Consider the following 26,497-nt stretch of genomic DNA (forward strand, 5'->3'; position numbering starts at 1 on the left):
TGGTGGGAAGTCGACGGTCTGTCTTATCCCAAAGGTGTTCCATTCGCTTCAGTCTGGAACCGCGCTGCTGCTACGGTCGCAGGTTCGAATCCTGCCTCTGGCATGGATGTGTGTGATGTCCTTAGGTTAGTTAGGTTTAAGTAGTTCTAAGTTCTAGTGGACTGATGACCTCGGATGATAAGTTCCACAGTGCTCAGAGCCATTTGAACTCAAAGGTGTTCCACTGCGTTCAGGTCGGCGTTCTGGGCATGCCAGTCCATCTCAGGAATGTTACTGTCCACCATCCGCCGCCTCACAGACGCTGCTTTATGATAGGGAGCATTGTTCGACTGATACAATTTTTTTAATTTTATTTATTTATTGTTCCGTGGGACCAAATTAAGGAGAAATCTCCATGGTCATGGAACGAGTCAATACATAAAATTATAAGACGATAGTAGAAACAGAAAAAATGAAATATAAAAAACATATTCCGGCGACAAGTCGTAAGTTTAAATAAAGAAAATCAACAATGTAACCCTGGAATTTGCTTAATTTTTTAGCTCTTCCAGGAGCTCCTCGACAGAATAGAAGGAGTGAGCCATGAGGAAACTCTTCAGTTTAGACATAAGACTTTGGGCTACTGCTAAGATTTTTGAGTTCTTGTGCTAGCTTATTGAAAATCGATGCAGCAGAATACTGAGCTCCTTTCTGCACAAGAGTCAAAGAAGTGCATTCCACATACAGATTTGATTTCTGCCTAGTATTAACTGAGTGAAAGCTGCTAACTCTTGGGAATAGGCTAATATTGCTAATATTGCTAACAACAAACGACATTAAAGAAAATATGTACTGTGAGGGCAGTGTCAGAATTCCCAGACTTTGAATAGGGGTCGACAAGAGGTTCTCGAACTTACACCACATATAACTCGAACAGCCCGTTTTTGAGCCGAAAATACCCTTTTTGAATCAGAAGAATTACCCCAAAAAATAATTCCATACGACATAAGCGTATGAAAATATGCGAAGTAGACTACTTTTCGTGTTGAACTGTCACTTATTTCAGATACTGTTCTAATGGTAAATAAAGCAGCGTTTAGTTTCTGAACAAGATCCTGGACATGGGCTTTCCACAACAGCTTACTATCTATCCGAACGCCTAGGAACTTGACTGTTCCGTCTCGCTTATAATATGCCCATTCTGTCTGATCAAAATATCGGTTCTTGTTGAATTGTGAGTTAGAAACTGTAAAAACTGAGTCTTACTGTGAATTAGCATCAAATTATTTTCCACAAGCCACGAACTTATTTCATGAACTACATTATTTGATACTGTTTCAATATGACACACAAGATCCTTCACTACCAAGCTGGTGACATCAGCAAACAGAAATATTTTTGAATCACCTGTAATACTAGAAGGCATATCATTTATATAAATATCTCCGGACTGTTCCTCTACCTTACGCACTGCATTGTCCTGAAAAATATGTTCGTATTCTCCCGGGTGTACCGTTTTATTCATCGCAGCAGGGCAAGGAGAGGGGGAGGAAGGAGTGGTATGCCTGACACGAACACACCGTAACACTCCCTCCCCGTGCTTCACAGTTGCCACTACACATGATGACAGTTAATATTCTCCAACCATTCGAGAAACCCAAACCGTCTCATCGGATTGCCGCAGCAGCAGCAGCAGCTTATTGGTGATCCAAATGTCTTTCGTGGACTGAGAATGCAGTTCACATTTGATGTTAGTGCTGTATTTGGAGGCAGTACCTGGTTGACTTTGGCTGTAGTATGGGGGAAGCATGCAGACTGCTGTGAACTTTGAGTATAGCAGAGAGTACAGGAGTAATAGCCAAGGTTCCCTATGGTACCTTGGTTCCAGACAAGCAGTTTAATTTGTCTGCGAGAAGAAAGAAGAAGCTGAATGCAGACGAGTATCTGTTTATTTGGGAGAAAGTAGGCGACAACAATTATAAAATAAAAATTAATGGCGACTGTGTGTTGTATTACAGACAACATCGCTGTGAACGAATCTTTTCCAGTCATCCACTGCCTAGCTGTATCGCTCTTTACGCCACCTCAAGTGTTGCTTAGCACTGACGACATAAATGTATATCTTGTGAAGACCTGCCGTAGCTTGTACCCCATTCTTGTTCACTTCGCACGCACAGTCACTTTACTAGCTAGACCCCTGGTTGCACTCTGAAACTCACGTGTGTTTCCCCTTATTCCACTCGCTACAACATTCTCTAAGTGTCAAGAAAAGGTGGAGGATATCAAAAAAGCCATTTACAGATATTTTGCTCAGACACTAACTGATTTTTATCGATGTAGTATTGAAAATTTGCACACTAGATGGCAAAAGATTGCCGATAACGAGCGTGATTGCATCACTGAATGAAAATAAATACTTGTTATTAATTTATCTGTTTAAATTTAATGCATTAAATGCATTACTTTCCGGTCTCCCTAACAGAGATTCAGGAAACATCCCTGAACGATGTTTTCTGTGTATCTGATAGAATTACATTTTCCTTGAGACATATGAGTCTCAACTTAATCTTCGATAATAACAGAAACTGAGGAAATGAATTGAAATTCGTGGTACAGACAGGAATTGAACCCAGGTATCCTGGTTACCCGGCAGATGTTCTATCCATTACAGCACCAGAGCGGTATAGGTTGTACAGCTGAACGGATGACCCTAGTCCACTGCCCTCCCTAACACGGACTTAAGTTCACCACTTCAACCTCTTTCCCCCTGCCGGCCGCGGTGGTCTCGCAGTTCTAGGCGCGCAGTCCGGAACCGTGCGACTGCTACGGTCGCAGGTTCGAGTCCTGCCTCGGGCATGGATGTGTGTGATGTCTTTAGGTTAGTTAGGTTTAAGTAGTTCTAAGTTCTAGGGGACTAATGACCACAGCAGTTGAGTCCCATAGTGCTCAGAGCCATTTGAACCATTTTTTTCTTTCCCCCTCCTGAAATCGGCAGTGGCGTGATTATCACAACAAGAAAGAAGGAGAGAGGAACAACGGGAATAACAATTGGTGGAGAACGATTGAGAAGAGTGGAGAGTTTCAAGTACCTAGAAAGCCTGATATAGGAAGACTGAAAAAACGACAGAGAAATAAACTAGCGGGGCAGAAAAGCAGAAGCATTTCGGAAGAGTGCCAGAAGCCTGATATGGAGCAAGGATGGACCCCAAATCAGTAAAAAAGTTGTATACCGGTCGTATTATGTCCCGATCCTGACATATGTATCAGAAGCCTGGGTTGTGAAAAGAAGAGAGAAAAGCAAAGTACAAGCTAGAGAGATGAAATTTTTGAGAAACAGTATTGGAGTGACAAAGATAAACAGCATCAACTAAAACTTCCGGGCTGAATTGCCGTGGTCCATATATAAAACTACTACTCCTTCCTGACGTTTCGTTGCCTACTGCGGGCAACATCTTACGAGGTGAGTTGGCGACTGGCTGCTAGGCGCTGGAGGTCCCGCTTATATAGAGCGCTTAGATGGCGCCACCACTCGTCACGTGCTTTCGACTTTAAAACTATCTCTGGCTAGTGCCATCTCTCTCGATTACAGGTAATCGATTGTCACTTCGTTGGTACAAGGTCGACCGCCATATCTTGTCTAATTTTAATCCTTCTTCTTTTCTATTAAAATTATTTCCGTGCTTGTAGATTTCTATAGCTTCTCTATACATGCGGGTATAATAATGTGAGGTCCTAGCTATCACGTTTGTCTCACTAAATTTTATTTCGTGATCACCGTCTTTGAAAACGTGTTCCGCTACAGCTGATTTGTCAATCTGTCCCAATCTATAGTTGCTTTTGTGTTCTGTTAGGCGGGTATTAACACTCCTTCTAGTTGTTCCAATATAAACCATGCTCCAGCTACACGGAATTTTATACACACCTGGGGTAGCTACTTTTCCAGCCGACGGTTGTTGTTGTCGTGTATTTTCGGACACTTTTCTTCTAGGGTGGAGTGCTCGATCTATTTCCTTGTCAGTGTACCCATTTCTCTTGAAAGCTGTTCGCAAATGGCTTAATTGATTGTGCAAGTAAATTGGCTCATAGATGCTATTAGCTCTGTCCACTAAAGCTTTTATGACTCCTCTCTTCTGCCTAGGATGATGATACGAATCCTTATGTAGGTAACGATCGGCGTGTGTGTCTTTCCTATATACCTTGCGCCCTAAAGTCCCATCTGCCCGTTTAACAACCAATACATCCAAAAAATTGAGTTGTCCATTACTCTCTTTCTCCATGGTGAATTGTATCTTTGGATTGAAACTGTTTATGTGCACCAAAAAATCACTCAGTTCCTCTTCAGCATGATTCCATATCACAAAGGTGTCATGCGAGACAGAGAAATCACGGCTGAGAAGGTATGGACACGTTAAGAGAATGGAGGAGAAGAGGATACCCAGGCAGACACACGAGATGGAACTGGAAGGAAAGAGACTAAGAGGAAGACAGAGAGACAGATGGCTGAAAGGAGTAGAGGAATGCGTCCAGAAGAAAGGAGAAGACTGGACCAAGGTGAAAACGGAGAGATGGTGTCAAGACAGAAGACAATGGAAGAGGCCTATGTTCCATACAGACCCGGCCAGAGGCTGGAAACTATCTAAGATGATGATGATGATGAAATCAGCAGTATTGCCGAGGCTCTCTGGTACTGGAATAACACCCTGCCGTCACGGTGGTGTAATGGCTAGCACCTCTATGTAGCAAGAAGGGGAGCCGTATTCAAGTGTGGCCGTGACACAAATTTTAGTTCATTTCTTCAGCTTCTATCATTATATGAGATAAAGTTTCCTGTGGAGTTGGGGTTTACACACTAGAGGCGGAGACGTTTTGCTGACAGCGCTATTTGCTCTGTGTGCCTGCAGACTGCGTAACGGTGACTTCGGAGGGAGGCCAGTTCTTCTACAAGGCGGGCCCGCCCCCGCCGCCCCCGCACGGCGTCCTGACGCCCGGCGCTGCCCCCGAGGTGCCGGTGTGCGGCGTCTACCTGCTCGCAGACCCCGACAGGGCCATCGAGGTGCACTTTGACTTCCTGGACGTTCCCTGCGAGACCGGCGGACTCGTCTCGGTGAGTACACGCAACACGACGTACAGCACAATACAGTTAACTACGCACAGCTGCGCCGCGCGGTTCTGGAAAGTTTGTTACATCTCTACTCAAAAGTTGTTAAATTTTGTTAGGCCACAATGCTGCCCCACTGTGAACAGTATTGACTCTAGATTTTCTGCGACTTCCACTATGACAAGAATACACTGACTTGATGAAAGTCATGGAGTAGCTACATGCACATACAGGGTGGTCCATTGATAGTGATCCAGCTAAATATCTCACGAAATAAGCATCAAACGAAAAAACTACAAAGAACGAAACTCGTCTGGCTTGAAGGGGGAAACCAGATGGCGCTATGGTTGGCCTGCTAGATGGCGCTACCATAGGTCAAACGGATATCAACTGCGTTTTTTGAAATAGCAACCCCAATTTTTTATTACGTATTCGTGTAGTACGTAAATAAATACGAATGTTTTAATTGGACCACTTTTTTCGCTTTGTGATGGATGACGCTGTAATAGTGACAAACGTATAAGTACGTTGTATCACGTAACATCCCGCCAGTGCGGACGGTGTTTGCTTCGTGATACATTACGCGTGTTAAAATGGACCGTTTACCAATTGCGGAAAATGTCTATATCGTGTTGATGTATGGCTATTGTGATCAAAATGCCCAACGGGCGTGTGATATGTATGCTGCTCGGTATCCTGGACGACACCATCCAAGTGTCCGGACCGTTCGCTGGATAGTTGCGTTATTTCAGGAAACAGGAAATGTTCAGCCACAAGTGAAACCTCAACCACGACCTGCAACAACTTATGATGCCCAAGTAGGTGCTTTAGCTGCTATCGCGGCTAAATAGCACATCAGTAGCACACAAATTGCGTGAGAATCGGGAATCTCAAAAACGTCCGTGTTGAGAACGCTACATCAACATCTATTGTATCCGTACCATATTTCTATGCACCAGGAATTGCATGGGGACGACTTTGAACGTCTTGTACAGTTCTGTCACTGGGCACAAGAGAAATTACGGGACGATGACAGATTTTTTTGCACGCTTTCTATTTAGCGACTAAGCGTCATTCAGCAACAGCGGTAACGTAAACCGGCATATTACGCACTATTGGGCAACGGAAAATCCACGATGGGTGCGACAAGTGGAACATCAGCGACCTTGGCGGGTTAATGTATGGTTCGGCATTATGGGAAGAGGGATAACTTGCCCACATTTTATGGATAGCAATCTAAATGGTGCAATGTATGCTGACTTCCTACGTAATGTCCTACAGATGTTACTACAAGATATTTCACTGCATAACAGATTGGCGATGTACTTCCAACATGATGGATGTCCGGCGCATAGCTCGCGTGCGGTTGAAGCGGCATTGAATAGCATATTTCATCGCAGGTGGATTGTTCGTCGAAGCATGGCCCGAACGTTCACCGGATCTGACGTCCCCGGATTTCTTCCTGTGGGGAAAGTTGAAGGATATTTGCTATCGTGATCCACCGACAACGCCTGACAACATGCGTCAGCGCATTGTCAGTGCATGTGCGAACATTACGGAACGCGAACTACTCGCTGTTGAGAGGAATGTCGTTGCACGTATTGCCAAATGCATTGAGGTCGACGTAGATCATTTTGAGCATTTATTGCATTAACGTGGTGTTTACGGGTAAAGACCCTATAACAGCATGCGTTTTCAGAAATGATAAGTTCACAAAGGTACATGTATTACATTGGAACAACCGAAATAAAATGTTTAAACGTACCTACGTTCTGTATTTTAATTTAAAAAACCTACCTGTTACCAACTGTTCGTCTAAAATTGCAAGCCATGTTTGTGACTATTACAGCGCCACCTGTCACAAATCGAAAAAAGTGGTCCAACTAAAACATTCATATTTCTTTACGTACTACACGAATATGTGATAAAAAATGGGGGTTCCTATTTAAAAAACGCAGTTGATATCCGTTTGACCTATGGCAGCGCCATCTAGCGGACTAACCATAGCGCCATCTGGTTTCCCCCTTCAAGCTGGACGAGTTTCGTTCTTTGTAGTTTTTTCGTTTGACGATTATTTCGTGAGATATTTGGAGCGGTCACGATCAATGGACCACGCTGTATACAAAGGGCGGTAGTATCGCATACACAAGGCATTAAAGGGCACTTTATTGGCGGAGCTGATAACTGTACTCAGGTGATTCGTGTGAAAACCTTAGCGACGTGATTATTGCCATTCGACGGCAGTCAACAGACTTTGAACGCGAAGTGGTAGTTGGAGTTACACGCATGGGAGATTTCATTTCGGAATTCGTTAGAGAAGTCAGTAATCCGAGATCGACAGCGTCATGAATGTGCCGCGAATACCAGATTTCAGGCATTACCTTTAACCACAGGCAGCGCAGTAGCGGACGTCCTTCACATAACAACCGAGAGCAGCGGCGTTTGCTAGAGTTGCCAGTTCTAATAAACAAGCAACACTGCGTGAAATAATCGCAGAAGTCAATGTGGGACGTACGACGAACCTATTTGTCTGGACAGTGCGGCGAAATTTGGAGTTAATGGGCTCTGGCAGCAGACGACCGATGCCAGTGCCTTTGCGAACATCACGACATCGCCTGCAGCGCCTCTCCTGGTCTCGTGACCATATTGCTTGCACCATAGACGGCTGGAAAACCGTGACCTGGTCAGATAAGTCCCGATTTGAGTTATTAAGAGCTGATGGTAGGGTTGGAGTGTGGCGCAGACCCCACGAAACCGTGTAGCCAAGATGTCAACCATAAACTTTGCAAGCTGGTCGTGGCTCCACAACAATTTTATGGAGGAAGCAAAACACACAAATTATGTTGTACGTAGCCGAAAAAAATCACAACATCAAGAAAGAGTTGTGAGAAATACGTCACTGGCCATTAAAATTGCTACACCACGAAGATGACTTTGACCCATAGAGCGCATATTATTTCTGACGAAAGCAATCTACAAGATGAACTTCCCCACTTACAAAGAGTCTTTGAAGACAGCAAATACAGAGGACACTGAAAATGAAATCGAAAGAGGTCACAAAGCAGAAGAAGACGAAGAAACCTTTAAATCAATGGCCTTCCTGCCATATGTCGGTAGCCTCTCATCAAAAATAGGACGGATTCTCAGCAGACACAAAGTAAAATTCATTTTTCTTCCTCCACCCAAGACAGCTGCACTCGTCAAAGATGCTCCGAAAATCTGGAGCTTACAAAATTCCGTGTGAATGTGGCCTTTCTTACATTGGACAAACAACTTTTACTGTCCAACAAAGATGTGCAGAACACCGGAGCCACACACGACTTTTACAACCTAACAAGTCGGCAGTGGAAGAGCACTGTATTGACACTGGTCACACTATGTTGTATGACACATCGAAATTCTGACAACTACACTACTGGCCATTAAAATTGCTACACCACGAAGATGACGTGCTACAGACACGAAATTTAACCGACAGGAAGTAGATGTTGTGATATGCATATTATTAGCTTTTCAGAGCATTCACACAAGGTTGGCGCCGGCGGCGACACCTACAACGTCCTGACATGACGAAAGTTTCCAACCGATTTCTCATACACGAACAACAATTGACCGGCGTTGCCTGGTGAAACGTTGTTGTGATGCCTCGTGTAAGGAGGAGAAATGCGTTGGTCAAGATCCAGTGACTGTTAACAGAATATGGAATCGGTGAGTTCAGGAGGGTAATACGGAACGCCGTGCTGGACACCAACGGCCTCGTATCACTAGCAGACGAGATGACAGGCATCTTATCCGCATGGCTGTAACGGATCGTGCAGCCACGTCTCGATCCCTGAGTCAGCAGATGGGGCATTTGCAAGACAACAACCATCTGCACGAACAGTTCGGCGACGTTTGCAGCAGCATGGACTTTCAGCTCGGAGACCGTGGCTGCATCACAGACAGGAGCGCCTGCGATGGTGTACTCAACGACGAACCTGGGTGCACGAATGGCAAAACGTCATTTTTTCGGATGAATCCAGGTTCTGTTTACAGCTTCGTCATGGTCGCATCCGTGTTTGTCGACATCGCGGTGAACGCACATTGGAAGCGCGCATTTGTCATCGCCATACTGGCGTATCACCCGGCGTGATGGTATGGGGTGCCATTGGTTACACGTCTCGGTCACCTCTTGTTCGCATCGACGGCACTTTGAACAGTGGACGTTACATTTCAGATGTTTTACGACCCGTGGCTCTACCCTTCATTCGATCCCTCCGAAACCCTACATTTCAGCATGATAATGCACGACCGCATGCCGCATATTGCAGGTCCTGTACGGGCGTTTCTGGATACAGAAAATGTTCGACTGCTGTTCTGTGCAGCACATTCTCCAGATCTCTCACCAACTGAAAACGTCAGGTCAATAGTGGCCGAGCAACTGGTAACAAAACTACATTTTTCTCACCATTGCACAAATATAAATAGATTATTTCTTATTTTTCTGTAACTGACAGATCGGATTTTTCAGATAATTGTATATTATAATAGGCAAACATAATTGAATTCATATTCATAAAAATTCCGATTGGAAAAAGAATGCTATAAAGTAAAAATTAAAAAAAGTGATAAAATGATGTGACAAAAGAATAGAAATAAAAAATTACATTTCAAACGATTAATTGACTAAAATTGATGATCGAGGTAATTTCGATAAAGATTTAAAAATCAAAAAATGTTATTGCACCCTATGATGTACGGATCCATAGCCACCTGCGTGCAAAGCTGTTATCCTGTCCAGTACGCCACGGATTCGAACTAGGTTATGTAACTTTCTCTAACGCTATTAAGTATTACACTAAATTCTGAATTTTTTTCATCGATTACTCGCGAGCGAGGACCCACCAGGCTGAATGACTGCAGTGTGTCATATCTGGGATCTTAACCTACATCACCGTATAGACAGTTTCAAAAACCCAGTCGCACCGCTGGCGACTTCTTCTTGTTAGTCTAATTACAGCGCAATCAGATCCATTTTCCTCCCTGCGCTTTATGCAAGAGTGGAACGAGAAGAAACCGTAATAATTGGTGCAGTGGGGAGCAGCCTGTGACGTACTTCGCAGCGGTTTGTTAAGTTTAGATACCGATGAACCGCACAGTCCTTTGCTATATGGTCAGTTGTTCCTTTGTTTGCGTGATATCAATGAATGTAATTGGTAAAGGTAACGCACCTGTATTAGCTAACTCCACAGCTGACGGGCAGCGCGGCTGATTGCCTTGCGGAAGATGCGGTTTCGATTGCCGGTACTGCCATGGATTTTGCCTTGGGAGGACTGGAACGCGATGCTCTGAGCCTCACGATTCTACTTGTGAAGTAGCAGCTTTAGGTCTCTAAAATTGACAACAGCCGGGAGAGCAGTGTGCTAACCCCACACCCGTGCATATGACATCCAATGACGCCAGTGGTGGAGGACGACATGGCAGTCGATCGGTACCGACGTACTCGCCAAAACTTTTGCATGGAATTTACGATGTAGCCCAGGCTTACCCCTGTAGTTAGGGCTACCCGCTGCACAGACGTGGTCGCCAAATTGCCTGTGCTCTGACTCTGCAGGCGTCACTCGTTTGACAGACCCAGACGTCAACAGTAGGCCAGGCACGGCGTGTCCACAACAAGCTGGTTTGTGTTCGAAACGTGTCTGTCTGTTTTGAAGTGTATCAACAGCCGACACAAGAGCTGTTGTTAAAATATCGAACCAGCGATATTTTTTCCATCGATATATTGATATCGAAACGGCAATATCGAGAGTCGATATTTTTATTTTATAATTGTCTTTTCGCAATTTCCGATAAATATTTGAACTTGGTCTTTTGGAACATAATTTTACTTTCAGTATGTGAAGAAGTGTTACTACTTTCTGAGCTTTTATCACGTCCTGTCATTCTCTTTGACTGTGTGAAGCAAGTATACAAGGCACAAAGAATAATTCTTAACGCAACTTGTGTGTTATTTCTTCATATCGGCGTGTTTCAGAAACAGTTTCTGAAACTGATGAATAAAAATCTAAATGACGAGACTGGTCTTTGCGGTGGGCTGAGACACATGAGGGGAAATGCTAACGTAATCGGCGCTCGGGGCTACCAAAAGAAACTGTAACGTTCAACTTCTCCACGTAATTTTGACACTACAATCGCTAGGTCGCTGGAATTTGCAGGAATGGGGAAACAGGCAAGTCGACACCCGACAAATCCGGTATGTGACGAAACCGAGCGACGGACCCATCGGACACCTTTGATTGTGCCGCTTACCCTGCAGTTATCATGCTAGCAAAGTGGTTACCACCAGGCCCGAACAAGCATCATTTTCCCTTCAATTCTTGCTCTAATTACAGGCAGGCTACTAGCTTGTTAATGATCAGAATGTCTAATAATAAATCAATACTTAAATATACAGCTCTAAAACTGACAGTATACTTCCAATGTGCAGCCGTTTTTTTTCTTTTGTTTTTTTTTCTTTTTTGTCGTTGGTATGTCGATACTTTCTTCGTCGATACTTTCATCGCCGGCCCTTTCGTCGCCGGCCCTTTCGTCGCCGGCCCTTTCGTCGCCGGCCCTTTCGTCGCCGGCCCTTTCGTCGCCGGCCCTTTCGTCGCCGGCCCTTTCATCGCCGGCGCTCTCATCGTCGGCGCTTTCATCGTCGTCGCTTTCATCGTCGTCGCTTTCATCGTCGTCGCTTTCATCGTCGGCGCTTTCATCGTCGGCGCTTTCATCGTCGGCGCTTTCATCGTCGGCGCTTTCATCGTCGGCGCTTTCATCGTCGGCGCTTTCATCGTCGGCGCTTTCATCGTGGGCGCTTTCATCGTGGGCACTTTCATCGTCGGCGCTTTAATCGTCGGCACTTTAATCGTCGGCACTTTAATCGTCGGTACTTTAATCGTCGGCACTTTAATCGTCGGCACTTTAATCGTCGGCACTTTAATCGTCGGCACTTTAATCGTCGGCACTTTAATCGTCGGCACACCGACATATCGATAATATTTTTGATATATCGAGGGCTAAACATGATATTATGCTAAATATCAATATATCCGATTCCCACTATTTTTAAAAATATCAGCCTTTGTAGCTAGTGCCATGGAGAAGTGTGGCTCTAACTTCAGCACGAGACATACCAGTTACGAGACGTGCGGCGCCTGCATCCCGGACAGTGCCATGGGGAGAAGAGCCACTTTGCCTCTGAAAACACGTGCCAACCGAGTATCGAGGAGATACCACTCCCCCTGGGTGTGTGTTCAGTTCGGCGCCCGGCCATACTCTGGCAGTGCAGTTCGCTGAACCACTGCAAGGAGTTCTGACTCAGATCGACCATCAGTATCTACAATTCGCGCATCCAGCAGCAGTCCAATCTGAAAGATAGCTCACCGCGGCCATTACAAGTGACCAAACGTCGGCCAGGGAACTTCGCCTCCTCCAACTGGGCCTCCCGTGGGACCAGAGCTCTAAAACGTATTCTTAAATGAAACTTGGACTGTCAGCTGTAGTTGCCGGCACTCACCGGCCGAAAGGACTTTGATTGTTCGGACTCCACTAACAGGTGGCAGAGGTAACTGATGGCAAGAATTGTTCTGTGACTCCTGCCACCGTCATTTTTTCTTTGAAACTTATAATCGATTGGTTTATAGACTATTTATTCGTTCATGAAGCTGGTATCTGTACAGATACCATTGGTGATCTTGCAGCTCTCGAAGAATGATATTATAATGAAATCCCCATTGATATTTATCAAAGCCTGTAAGCAGCTAAAGGTCTGGATTTCATTATAATTTCATTAATTTGTTTGCTTTGTACCCATGACAACGAAGGACAATTTGTTTTGTATCCTTATATGTAAGGAGCGATCAAGAAATTTCAGTTTGAGGGCGTTGTTGCAGAGTATACGCAACAAAAATGGTTCAAATGGCTCTGAGGATTATGGGACATAACATCTGAGGTCATCAGTACCCTAGAACATAGAACTACTTAAACCTTACTAACCTAAGGACATCACACACATCCATGCCCGAGGCAGGATTGGAAACTGCGACCGTAGCGGTCGCGCAGTCCCTCCAGACTGAAGCGCCTAGAACCGCTCGGCCACACCCGCTCGGCCACAACGGCCGGCAGTATACGCAAGACAGCACAACTTTGATGCTGGCATAGAAGCACCAACATGTAGGCAAGGGATTAGTCTCTTTCCCGTGTGGGTACATTGGCGAAGCCTATTTAATTTTTGGTTTTGGACTTCCATTTCTGCATGTTTTTTTAGCCCTTTTTCCACGTGTCTGATTTTAGCTGTCTTCTATTCTGTCCATTGGGACTGACGTAGTCGTTTAACTCCTCCCTTTGTTCGTTTTCTATAGTTTTGACTTGAGCGCGTATGAACCCACTTGTTTTTTGCACCCTAAAGCAAAACAAAACAAACAAAAGTGGAAAAGTGAACTATGGCGACGTTATTACCAAATGCGTCCAAACAGGACCAATGTGCTATTATTCTTTTTTTCTTTTCCTTGATGAAGGGAAAACACTAGTGAACATCCATCGGAGAATGAGGAATGTGGATGGGGTAGACTGTCTCTAGAAAACTGCTGTTGTGGAATGGTGCGCCAAGTTCCGTCCTGATGGCGATTCGACACGACACACAGGTCGATCTGGGAGGCCAGCAAAAGTTACGCCAAATCAAGTGGGGGAATTGCGTGCATATAGAGTACCGTCTCAGTTGTGTGACTGGATTCGTGATTTCCTCTCGGAGATGTCACAGTTCGTAGTGATGGACGCTAAATCATCGAGTAGAACAGAAGTGATATGTGATATCTGGCGTTCCACGGGGTAGTGTCATTGGCCCTCTGCTGATATTGATTTACATAAATGATCTAGGTGATAATTTGTGCAGCCCCCTTAGATTATTTGCAGATGACGCTGTAATTTACCATGTAGTAAAATCATCAGACGATCAGTTCCAATTACAAAATGATCTAGAGAGAATTTCTGTGTGGTGCGATAAGTGGCAATTGGCGCTAAACAAAGAAAAGTGCGAGGTCATCCACATGGGTACTAAAAGAAATCAGATGAATCTAGGGTATATGATAAATCGCACAAATGTAAGGGCTGTCAATTCGACTAAATACCTAGGAATTACAATTACGAGCAACTTAAATTGGAAAGACGACATAGATAATATTGTGGGGCCGGCCGTTGTGGCCGAGCGGTTCTAGGCGCTTCAGTCTGGAACCGCGCGACCGTTACGGTCGCAGATTCGAATCCTGCCTCGGGCATGGATGTTTGTGATGTCCTTAGGTTAGTTAGGTTTAACTAGTTCTAAGTTCTAGGGGACTAATGACCTCAGCAGTTGAGTCCCATAGTGCTCAGAGCCATTTGAACCCATAGTGCTCAGAGCCAATTGAACCATTAATATTGTGGGGAAGGCGAAACAAAGACTGCGTTTTGTTGGCAGAACACTTAGAAGATGCGACAAACCCACTAATGAGACAGCCTACATTACACTTGTCCGTTCTCTGCTGGAATATTGCTACGCGGTGTGGGATCCTTACCAGGTAGGATTGACGGAGGACATCGAAAATGTCCAAAGAAGGGCATCTCGTTTCGTGTTATCGTGCAATGGGGGTGAGAGTGTCACTGATATGATACGCGAGTTGGGCTGGCAGTCTCTAAAACAAAGGCAGTCTTCTTTGCGGGGAGAACTACTTACGAAATTTCAATCATCAACTTTCTCTTCCGAATGCGAAAATGTTTTGTTGACACCCACCTACGTAGGGACAAATGATCATCATAATAAAATAAGAGAAATCAGAGGTCGAACGGAAAGATTTAGGTGTTCCTTTTTCCCACGCGCCATTCGAGAGTGGAATGGTAGAGAAGTAGTATGAAAACGGTTCGCCTGGCACTTAAGTGTGAATTGCAGACTAACCGTGTAGATGTAGAGACATTCCAGCACTCGTGCTATAGTCCTGATCTTTCCCCATCCGACTATCACGCCTTCGCGCACTTTAAAAAGGTCTTGAATGGTCGACTGTTCCTGTTGGACGAAGATGTGCAGACTTCTTCACGCAGCAGGAAACGATGTTCGGATATCGTCAACATCGTGCGTCGGTGGGACGATGCCTCGTTACTCTCAGCAGTTGTGTCTGATTGGCATACCGATTCTGGACTGTACCGTCTTCAGACGGAAACTTTTTGTTCACCCCTTATAAATTTTTTCCACTGTGTATGAACTCCAGGGACTGATCGATGAGAGAAGTCGGAACAAAAATGTGCAATGAACTTACGTCGGGAAACGCATGGTTTCCATGCTAGAGGCCATTTATTCAGTAATACTCAGTTACAGAGACTGCGGTCTAATACGGTCTATTCCACGGAGCCACAGTTACAGTATGCATGGTTTCCTCCTAGAGGGTGGTAGCTCCTCACGCGTCACGCCCTAGCGCCCACTCCTGGTAATTGGTAATGTTGTGTCCGATTCACCTCTTGCTGATTGGCCTTGTAGTGGATGTGTTACAGCATTGTACACAAAGGTTTCGTATTCGAGTTGAGAGCTTGCCGACGTGGTGTTTACCTCATCTGCATCTATCTACATGGTTACCCTGCAATTCACACTTGAGTGCCTGGCAGAGGGTTCATCGAACCATTTTCACACTACTTCTCTACCATTCCACTCTCCAATGGCGCGTGGGAAAAAGGAACACCTAAATCTTTCCGTTCGAGTTCTGATTTCTCTTATTTTATTATGATGATCATTTCTCCCTACGTAGGTGGGTATCAACAAAATATTTACGCATTCGGAAGAGAAAGTTGGTGTTTCAAATATCGTAAATAGATCTCGCCGCAAAGAAAACCGCCTTTGTTTCAGTCACTGCCACCCCAACTCGCGTATCATACCAGTGACACTCTCACCCCTATTGCGCGATAACACGAAACCAGCTGCCCTTCTTTGCACTTTTTCTATGACCTCCGTCAATCCTCCGTGGTAAGGCAATATTCCAGCAGAGGACGGACAAGTGTAATGTAGGCTGTCTCTTTAGTGGGTTTGTCGCATCTTCTACGTGTTCTGCCAACAAAGCGCAGTCTTTGTTTCGCTTTCCCCACAATATTATCTATGTGGTCTTTCCAATTTAAGTTGTTCGTAACTGTAATTCCTAGGTATTTAGTCGAATTGACAGACCTCAGATTTGTGCGATTTATCGTATAATCAAAATTTATCCGATTTCTTTTAGTACCCATGTGGATGACCTCGCACTTTTCTCTGTTTAGTGCTAATTACCACTTTTCGCACCACACAAAAATTGTGTCTAGATCATTTTGTAATTGGAATTGATCGTCTATTTTACTGTACGGAAATTTTCAGCGTCATCTGCAAACAATCTAAGCGGGCTGCTCAGATTATCACCTAGATCATTTATGTAAATCAGGAACAGCAGAGGGCCTATGAAGCTACCTGGCAGGAAAGCCAGATATAACTTCTGTTCTACTCGACGATTTACCGTCTATGACTACGACCTGTGACCACTCTCAGAGGAAATCACGAATCCAGTCACACAACTGAGCCGATACTCCATATGCACGCAATTTAATAATGGCTTGTGAGGAACGGTATCAAAAGCCTTCTGCGAATCTAGGAATATGGAATCGATCTGAGATCCCTTGTCGACAGCACTCATTACTTCATGTGAAGAAAGAGCTAGCTGTATTGCACAAGAACGATATTTTCTGAAGCCGTGTTGGTTATGTATCAGTACGTCATTTTCTTCAAGGTGATTCATAATGTTCGAGTACAGTATATGCCCCAAAATCGTACTGCAAATTGTCAGTGATATGGGTCTGTAATTCAATGGGTTACTCCTATTTCCTTTCTTGAATATTGGTGTGACCTGTGCTACTTTCCGGTCTTTAGGAAAGAGAAATAACAACGTGCGGCGGGCAGCGAGGTTGTATCAGGAGACCCATCCCCGCCGACAACCACCGCAGCATTCAGGGCTTTCAACAGTGTTTTGCCGTTTGTCTGAGACAGGGTCGTTTCAGTAAGCAGGAAATCTTCAAGGTCGCACCTTAAATGTTCGGACACCAGACTTGGAGAAAAATCTGATTAACACGGTCGAAGGCGACCGCCGTCTTAGTTGTTGTTGTTGTTGTTGTTGTTGTCTTCAGTCCTGAGACTGGTTTGATGCAGCTCTCCATGCTACTCTATCCTGTGCAAGCTGCTTCATCTCCCAGTACCTACTGCAACCTACATCCTTCTGAATCTGCTTAGTGTATTGATCTCTTGGTCTCCCCCTACGATTTTTACCCTCCACGCTGCCCTCCAATGCTAAATTTGTGATCCCTTGATGCCTCAAAACATGTCCTACCAACCGATACCTTCTTCTAGTCAAGTTGTGCCACAAACTTCTCTTCTCCCCAATCCTATTCAATACCTCCTCATTAGTTACGTGATCTACCCACCTTATCTTCAGCATTCTTCTGTAGCACCACATTTCGAAAGCTTCTATTCTCTTCTTGTCCAAACTGGTTATCGTCCATGTTTCACTTCCATACATGGCTACACTCCATACAAATACTTTCAGAAACGACTTCCTGACACTTAAATCTATACTCGATGTTAACAAATTTCTCTTCTTCAGAAACGATTTCCTTGCCATTGCCAGTCTACATTTTATATCCTCTCTACTTCGACCATCATCAGTTATTTTACTCCCTAAATAGCAAAACTCCATTACTACTTTAAGTGTCTCATTTCCTAATCTAATCCCCTCAGCATCACCAGATTTAATTTGACTACATTCCATTATCCTCGTTTTGCTTTTGTTGATGTTCATCTTATATCCTCCTTTCAAGACACTGTCCATTCCGTTCAACTGCTCTTCCAAGTCCTTTGCTGTCTCTGACAGAATTACAATGTCATCGGCAAACCTCAAAGTTTTTATTTCTTCTCCATGGATTTTAATACCTACTCCGAATTTTTCATTTGTTTCCTTTACTGCTTGCTCAATATACAGATTGAATAACATCGCGGATAGGCTACAACCCTGTCTCACTCCTTTCCCAACACTGCTTCCCTTTCATGCCCCTCGACTCTTATAACTGCCATCTGGTTTCTGTACAAATTGTAAATAGCCTTTCGCTCCCTGTATTTTACCCCTGCCACCTTCAGAATTTGAAAGAGAGTATTCCAGTTAACGTTGTCAAAAGCTTTCTCTAAGTCTACAAATGCTAGAAACGTAGGTTTGCCGTTTCTTAATCTTTCTTCTAAGATAAGTCGTAAGGTTAGTATTGCCTCACGTGTTCCAACATTTCTACGGAATCCAAACTGATCTTCTCCGAGGTCCGCTTCTACCAGTTTTTCCATTCGTCTGTAAAGAATTCGCGTTAGTATTTTGCAGCTGTGACTTATTAAACTGATAGTTCGGTAATTTTCACATCTGTCAACACCTGCTTTCTTTGGGATTGGAATTATTATATTCTTCTTGAAGTCTGTGGGTATTTCGCCTGTCTCATACATCTTGCTCACCAGATGGTAGAGTTTTGTCAGACTTGCTCTCCCAAGGCCATCAGTAGTTCTAATGGAATGTTGTCTACTCCAGGGGCCTTGTTTCGACTCAGGTCTTTCAGTGCTCTGTCAAACTCTTCACGCAGTATCGTATCTCCCATTTCATCTTCATCTACATCCTCTTCCGTTTCCATAATATTGTCCTCAAGTACATCGCCCTTGTATAAACCCTCTATATACTCCTTCCACCTTTCTGCCTTCCCTTCTTTGCTTAGAACTGGGTTGCCATCTGAGCTCTTGATATTGATACAAGTGGTTCTCTTCTCTCCAAAGGTCTCTTTAATTTTCCTGTAGGCAGTATCTATCTTACCCCTAGTGAGACAAGCCTCTACATCCTTACATTTGTCCTCTAGCCATCCCTGCTTAGCCATTTTGCACTTCCTGTCGATCTCATTTTTGAGACGTTTGTATTCCTTTTTGCCTGCTTCATTTACTGCATTTTTATATTTTCTCCTTTCATCAATTAAATTCAATATTTCTTCTGTTACCCAAGGATTTCTATTAGCCCTCGTCTTTTTACCTACTTGATCGTCTGCTGCCTTCACTACTTCATTCCTCAGAGCTACCCATTCTTCTTCTACTGTATTTCTTTCCCCCATTCCTGTCAATTGTTCCCTTATGCTCTCCCTGAAACTCTGTACAACCTCTGGTTCTTTTAGTTTATACAGGTCCCATCTCCTTAAATTCCCGCCTTTTTGCAGTTTCTTCAGTTTCAATCTGCAGTTCATAACCAATAGATTGTGGTCAGAATTCACATCTGCCCCTGGAAATGTCTTACAATTTAAAACCTGGTTCCTAAATCTCTGTCTTAGCATTATGTAATCTATCTGATACCTTTTAGTATCTCCAGGATTCTTCCAGGTATACAACCTTCTTTCATGATTCTTGAACCAAGTGTTAGCTATGATTAAGTTATGCTTTGTGCAAAATTCTACAAGGCGGCTTCCTCTTTCATTTCTTTCCCCCAATCCATATTCACCTACTATGTTTCCTTCTCTCATTTTTCCTACTGACGAATTCCAGTCACCCATGACTACTAAATTTTCATCTCCCTTCACTACCTGAATAATTTCTTTTATCTCGTCATACATTTCATCAATTTCTTCATCATCTGCAGTGCTAGTTGGCATATAAACTTGTACTACTGTAGTAGGCATGGGCTTTGTGTCTGTCTTGGCCACAATAATGCGTTCACTATGCTGTTTGTAGTAGCTAACCCGTACTCCTATTTTTTTATTCATTATTAAACCTACTCCTGCATTACCCCTATTTGATTTTGTATTTATAACCCTGTAATCACCTGACCAAAAGTCTTGTTCCTCCTGCCACCGAACTTCACTAATTCCCACTATATCTAACTTTAACCTATCCATTTCCCTTTTTAAATTTTCTGACCTACCTGCCCGATTAAGGGATCTGACATTCCACGCTCCGATCCGTAGAATGCCAGTTTTCTTTCTTCTGATAACGACGTCCTCTTGAGTAGTCCCCGCCCGGAGATTCGAATGGGGGACTATTTTACCTCCGGAATATTTTACCCAAGAGGACGCCATCATCATTTAATCATACAGTAAAGCTGCATGTCCTCGGGAGAAATTACGGCTGTAGTTTCCCCTTGCTTTCAGCCGTTCGCAGTACCAGCACAGCAAGGCCGTTTTGGTTAATGTTACAAGGCCAGATCAGTCAATCATCCAGACTGTTGCCCCTGCAACTACTGAAAAGGCTGCTGCCCCTCTTCAGGAACCACATGTTTGTCTGGCCTCTCAACAGATACCCCTGCGTTGTGGTTGCACCTACGGTACGGCCATCTGTATAGCTGAGGCACGCAAGCCTGCCCACAAACGGCAAGGTCCATGGTTCATGGGGGGGTCTGAGTACCAGGCAGTTTGCCCACCAGTACAGGGTACGCCAGACGACAGTGTGTTACAGTTGTTACTACCCTTATCACTTACAGCGTGTGCAGGGCTTACTAGCTACAGACTTTCCACATCGGGAGAAGTTTTATCACTGGTTTCTTCACCAGACAATGCGATTCCGGGATTAGTGTCATCCCTCCTATTCACTGATGAGGCCACCTTTACGCGGAGTGATATCTTCAACTTTCGTAACGGCCATCTGTGGGATAGTATGAAGAACCCACATGGTATGGTGACAGCGAGTAATCAGCAGCGGTGAAGCTGGAAAGTGTGCACCGGGATAACTGGCGACCGTCTTTTGGGACCAGTGTTGCTTCCACTTCGCGTAACGAGGCAGAACTTAAAAAATGGTTCAAATGGCTCTGAGCACTATGGGACTTAACATCTATGATCATCAGTCCCCTAGAACTTAGAACTACTTAAACCTAACTAACCTAAGGACAGCACACAACACCCAGTCATGACGAGGCGGAGAAAATCCCTGACCCCGCCGGGAATCGAACCCGGGAACCCGGGCGCGGGAAGCGAGAACGCTACCGCACGACCACGAGCTGCGGACGAGGCAAAACTATCCGTGTTTCTTGCGGGTGATTTTTGCCTCCACTGCTGGAACAAGTGCCTCTGATGATTCGAAGGGTTATGTGGCTGCTACACGATGGTGCTCCAGCCCACTTCGCCGTTAACTTCCGGACGCATCTCAATTGTGTCTTCCCTGGTCGATGATCGGACGAGGCGGTCTACTTGCATGGCCTGCTCGTTCACCGGATGTCAACCCGTGCGATTTCTGGTTATGGGGCCACCTCAGAAGTTTCGTGTATGCAGAGCCCATTCCAGATGTGGAGACAATGGAACAGCTTATTCATGTCGCCTTTGACACTGTTCGGATGCAGCCTGGTCGACGTGAGCGTGTGAGACAGAACATGATACGGCGCATACACCCATGCTTTGAGGCACATGGAAACCATTTTCAACACACAGCATGTGGCTGCATGGTACAGCGGGTATTAGAACGCAGTCTCTGTAACAATGTATCATTGAATAAATGGCCTCTAGCATGGAAACTATGCATTTCCGGACATACGTTCATTAGACCTTTTAATGCTCCGTATCCTCTCATCGATCAATCCCTAAAGGGTGGGAAAAAACACTAATTTGGTGTGTGTGATGTCGTCAGTCATACGACCACACCGCCGCCTGGGAGATCGATCCGCCGGATGCGATTCTCTCGATAAACGGAACAGAAGAACGGCTGTGTCAGCCAAAGAGTACACAGCCAGTCGCAGTACTTACGCTCGCCGCGAGACCACTTCATTGTGCAACAGGAGAGTAGTGCAGTTGTGCCGGTCTACAGTTCGTAGCCGCGCTCAGTGGTCAACCAGCGCCGATGTTAGTCATGGCCTGGAGCTGTCATTGCTGCCGTCAAGTCTCTGTATCTCAGTTCCAAGTTAGTCTGCAAATTCACCCGACTCGACATTCAAGATTACGAGAGATTAATTCGTCACCACAAGATTTGTGACTTGTAAATTATGTCGTTCTACAGACGCTTAGTCTAGTCGCGTCTTCTATAACTGACAACCAACTGATCATGGATTACAGCAAAGTTAAGTAATAAATACTTCCTTACTTTGTACTCCTGCTAATTAATTGTGTTTTCCTGTTGTAGCTACCAAGCAATCTTGGCATAGTAGGACCCACGTTTCCACCTCCTTGGCTACCTTATATTTGTCACCTCATGTTGATGGACTCGATTATGGTGGAAGATCGAGAGCCATCAGTGTGAAATTAAAATAAATGTTAACTGCATACGACCTGGAAGAACGAGTTATTCATGTGGGCTACTATGTAGGACAGCTCAGTTTTGTTTATGTTTTCATGGCACATGTATTTTGTGAAACGCATTCGCTGTTCATTCTGGAACAACGTGAAGAAGAGGACGTTGCTTCATCGCTTGCTGCAGTTGACTCTCCATGGTGTCGCCCATCCTGCGTTCTCGTACAACGTACCGGGTGATCAAAAGGTCAGTATAAATTTAAAAACTGAATAAATCACGGAATAATGTTGATAGAGAGGCACAAATTGACACGCATGCTTGGAATGACATGGGGTTTTATTCGAACCAAAAAAATACAAAAGCTCAAAATATGTCAGACAGATGGCGCTTCATCTGATCAGAATAGCAATAATTAGCGTAACAAAGTAAGACAAAGCATAGTTGATGTTCTTTACAGGAAATGCTCAATATGTCCACCATCATTACTCAACAATAGCTGTAGTCGAGCAATAATGTTGTGAACAGCACTGTAAAGCATGTCCGGAGTTATGGTGAGGCATTGGCGTCGGATGTTGTCTTTCAGCATCCCTAGAGACGTCGGTCGATCACGATACACTTGCAACTTCAGGTAACCCCAAAGCCAATAATCACACGGCACGGCCTGAGGTTTGGGAACCTGGGAGGCCAAGCACGACGAAAGTGGCGGCTGAGCACACGATCATCACCAAACGACGCGCGCTAGAGATTTTTCACACGTCTAGCAATATGGGGTGTAGCGCCATCCTGCATAAACATCGTACTTTCCAGCAGGTGTTTATCAGCCAGGCTGGGGATGATGCGATTCTGTAACATATCGGCGTACCTCTCACCCGTCACGGTAGCTGTCCAGCGCCATCTGTCGGACATTTTGTGAACATTGTTCTTTTTTTGTTGTTGTTGTTGTAATAAAACCTCATGTCATTCCCAGCATGTGTGTCAATTTTTACCTCTCTATCTACATTATTCCGTAGTTTATTAAGTTATCAAATTTATACTGACTTTTAGATCACCCGGTGGGTACTGACGGAAATTTCCATCCGGCATCCGACCTCGCTTTTTTCTGACAACTCAAGTTGCGCTATAATTTACACATCTTTTCTCAGAGCACTCTGCCAGTAACTCCCTTCAGACGAATAGTTAACGAAAGTGGAAGCTACTTTCTGTGCGGTAAGAGAAGGTGACTCGTTTCTTTTGACTCAAGGCGATGACAGATACGATTCGAATGCTGTAGGCGAGATAAAAGAAAGGAGTCCCTCGACGCTCTCTGCGTCCGGTAGTCGTACAACGCCATCAGCTGTGCTGGCTGAAGAATGCGGATAGCGCGAAGCGAAGCGTCCTCTTGCCCATCTGAACGGCTGCCTCATCTGAGCCGTCTGCCGACACAGCCAGCGGAGGAGGACGGAGACCGACTCAAAGCGACGGCCGCACAAAAGAAGTAATCCCAGCCGGGGTGGGCGGCCTCTTTGCAAGTCTAAACACTGCACCCCACCCTGATTGCAGGCAATGGCTCCCGCTCCGCGCTAGCATGCGCGACAATTGTGACGTCTTTCTTTGTCGTCGGCGCTGCCGTCCGCACGGCAAAGTGAAGCCCTGTAGCCGCTGGAGCCTCAAACGACTCACTTACGAGACAAACAGCCGTGATGGATGAGACCTCGCACCATCGCCCCAAAGGAAGCCACGATATTCTAAAAACACGCAGCCCTCCCGAGTTCCAAAATAAAGACCTACTGTGAGTCCAAAATGTATTCGTCTAGCTGCATATCTTTTAGAAAACAAAGTCTGTGTAACATGAAAAGAAATATATACAAAGTCGAAAGAGCCAGTCATGCAAAAAGAACCTTGGTAAGTCATTTTTGTTGAAAAGCAAGGAAAGAAATACATCCAAATCGACAGCAAGGTTAACAAAATAGAAAATGTAATAGAAGAGATGGGACTTGGATAAACTGACTAAACCAGAGTTTGTACAGAGTTTCAGGGAGAGCATAAGGGAACAACTGACAGGAATGGGGGAAAGAAATACAGTAGAAGAAGAATGGGTAGCTCTCTGGGATGAAGTAGTAAAGGCAGCAGAGGATCAAGTAGGTAAAAAGACGAGGGCTAGTAGAAATTCTTGGGCAACAGAAGAAATATTGAATTTAAATGATCAAAGGAGAAAATATAAAAATGCAGTAAATGAAGCAGGCAAAAAGGAATACAAACGTCTCAAAAATGAGATCGACAGGAAGTGCAAAATGGCTAAGCAGGGATGGCTACAGGGCAAATGCAAGGATGTAGAGGCTTATCTCACTAGTGGTAAGATAGATACTGCCTATAGGAAAATTAAAGAGACCTTTGGAGAAAAGAGAACCACTTGTATCAATATCAAGAGCTCAGATGGAAACCCAGTGCTAAGCAAAGAAGGGAAAGCAGAAAGGTGGAAGGAGTATAAATAGAGTCTATACAAGGGCGATGTACTTGAGGACAATGTTATGGAAATGGAAGAGGATGTAGATGTAGATGAAATGAGAGATACGATACTGCGTGAAGAGTTTGACAGAGCACTGAAAGACCTGAGTCGAAACAAGGCCCCTGGAGTAGACAACATTCCATTAGAACTACTGACGGCCTTGGGTGAGCCAGTCCTGACAAAACTCTACCATCTGGTGAGCAAGATGTATGAGACAGGCGAAATACCCTCAGACTTCAAGAAGAATATAATAATTCCAATCCCAAAAAAGCAGGTGTTGACAGATGTGAAAATTACCGAACTATCAGTTTAATAAGTCACAGCTGCAAAATACTAACACGAATTCTTTACACACGAATGGAAAAACTGGTAGATGCCGACCTCGGGGAAGATCAGTTATATTTCGTAGAAATATTGGAACACGTAAGGCAATACTGACCTTACGGCTTATCTTAGAAGAAAGATTAAGGAAAGGCAAACCTACGTTTCTAGCGTTTGTAGACTTACAGATAGCTTTTGACCATGTTCACTGGAATACTCTCTTTCAAATTCTAAAGGTGGCAGGGGTAAAATACAGTGACCGAAAGGCTATTTTCAAATTGTACAGAAACCAGATGGCAGTTATAAGAGTCGAGGGGCATGAATGGGAAGCAGTGGTTGGGAAGGGAGTGAAACAGGGTTGTAGCCTCTCCCCGATGTTATTCAATCTGTATATTGAGCAAGCAGTAAAGGAAACAAAAGAAAAATTTGGAGCAGGTATTAAAATCCATGGAGAAGAAATAAAAACTTTGAGGTTCGCCGATGACATTGTAATTCTGTCAGAGACAGCAAAGGACTTGGAAGAGCAGTTGAACGGAATGGACAGTGTCTTGAAAGGAGGATATAAGATGAAACGTCAACAAAAGTAAAACTAGGATAATGGAATGTAGTTGCATTAAGTCGGGCGATGTTGAGGGAATTAGATTAGGAAATGAGACACTTAAAGTAGTAAGTGAATTTTGCTATTTAGGGAGCAAAATAACTGATGATGGTCAATGTAGAGAGGATATAAAATGTAGACTGGCAATGGCAAGGAATTCGTTTCTGAAGAAGACAAATTTGTTAACATAGAGTATAGATTTGTCAGGAAGTCGTCTCTCAAAGTATTTGGATGGAGTGTAGTCATGTATGGAAGTGAAACGTGGACGATAAATAGTTTAGACAAGAAGAGAATAGAAGCTTTCGAAATGTGGTGCTACCGAAGAATGCTGAAGATTAGATGGGTAGATCACATAACTAATGAGGGGATATTGAATCGAATTGGGGAGGAGTTTGTGAGTTTGTGGCTGAACTTGACAAGAAGAAGGGACCGGTTGGTAGGACATGTTCTGAGGCATCAAGGGGTCACAAATTTAGCATTGGAGGGCAGCGTGGAGGGTAAAAATCGTAGAGGGAGACCAAGAGATGAATACACTAAGCAGATTCAGACGGATGTAGGTTGCAGTAAGTATTGGGAGATGAAGAAGCTTGCAGAGGATAGAGTTGCATGGAGAGGTGCATCAAACCCGTCTCTGGACTGAAGACCAAAATAACAACAACAACAATACAAGAGCTAGTTCATAAAGTATTCGTCCACCGTCTGAGCATGCCGAAATTCTGCCCGAAGTGATTAAACTATAACGCTGACCCACGG

General features: G+C 44.4%; 1 protein-coding gene across 1 annotated transcript in view; it reads left to right on the forward strand.

The window, feature by feature from the left end:
* LOC124552591 (corticotropin-releasing factor-binding protein) overlaps nucleotides 1-26,497 on the forward strand; it is a 1,062,428-nt gene that overhangs the window by 892,954 nt on the left and 142,977 nt on the right. The window contains exon 4 of the mRNA XM_047126916.1: nucleotides 4,881-5,083. Within this exon, the coding sequence (XP_046982872.1) occupies nucleotides 4,881-5,083 (203 nt within the window). The remainder of the gene's footprint in view (nucleotides 1-4,880; nucleotides 5,084-26,497) is intronic.

Source organism: Schistocerca americana, chromosome 10 (genome assembly GCF_021461395.2).
Source record: "Schistocerca americana isolate TAMUIC-IGC-003095 chromosome 10, iqSchAmer2.1, whole genome shotgun sequence".
Lineage (NCBI taxonomy): Eukaryota > Metazoa > Arthropoda > Insecta > Orthoptera > Acrididae > Schistocerca > Schistocerca americana.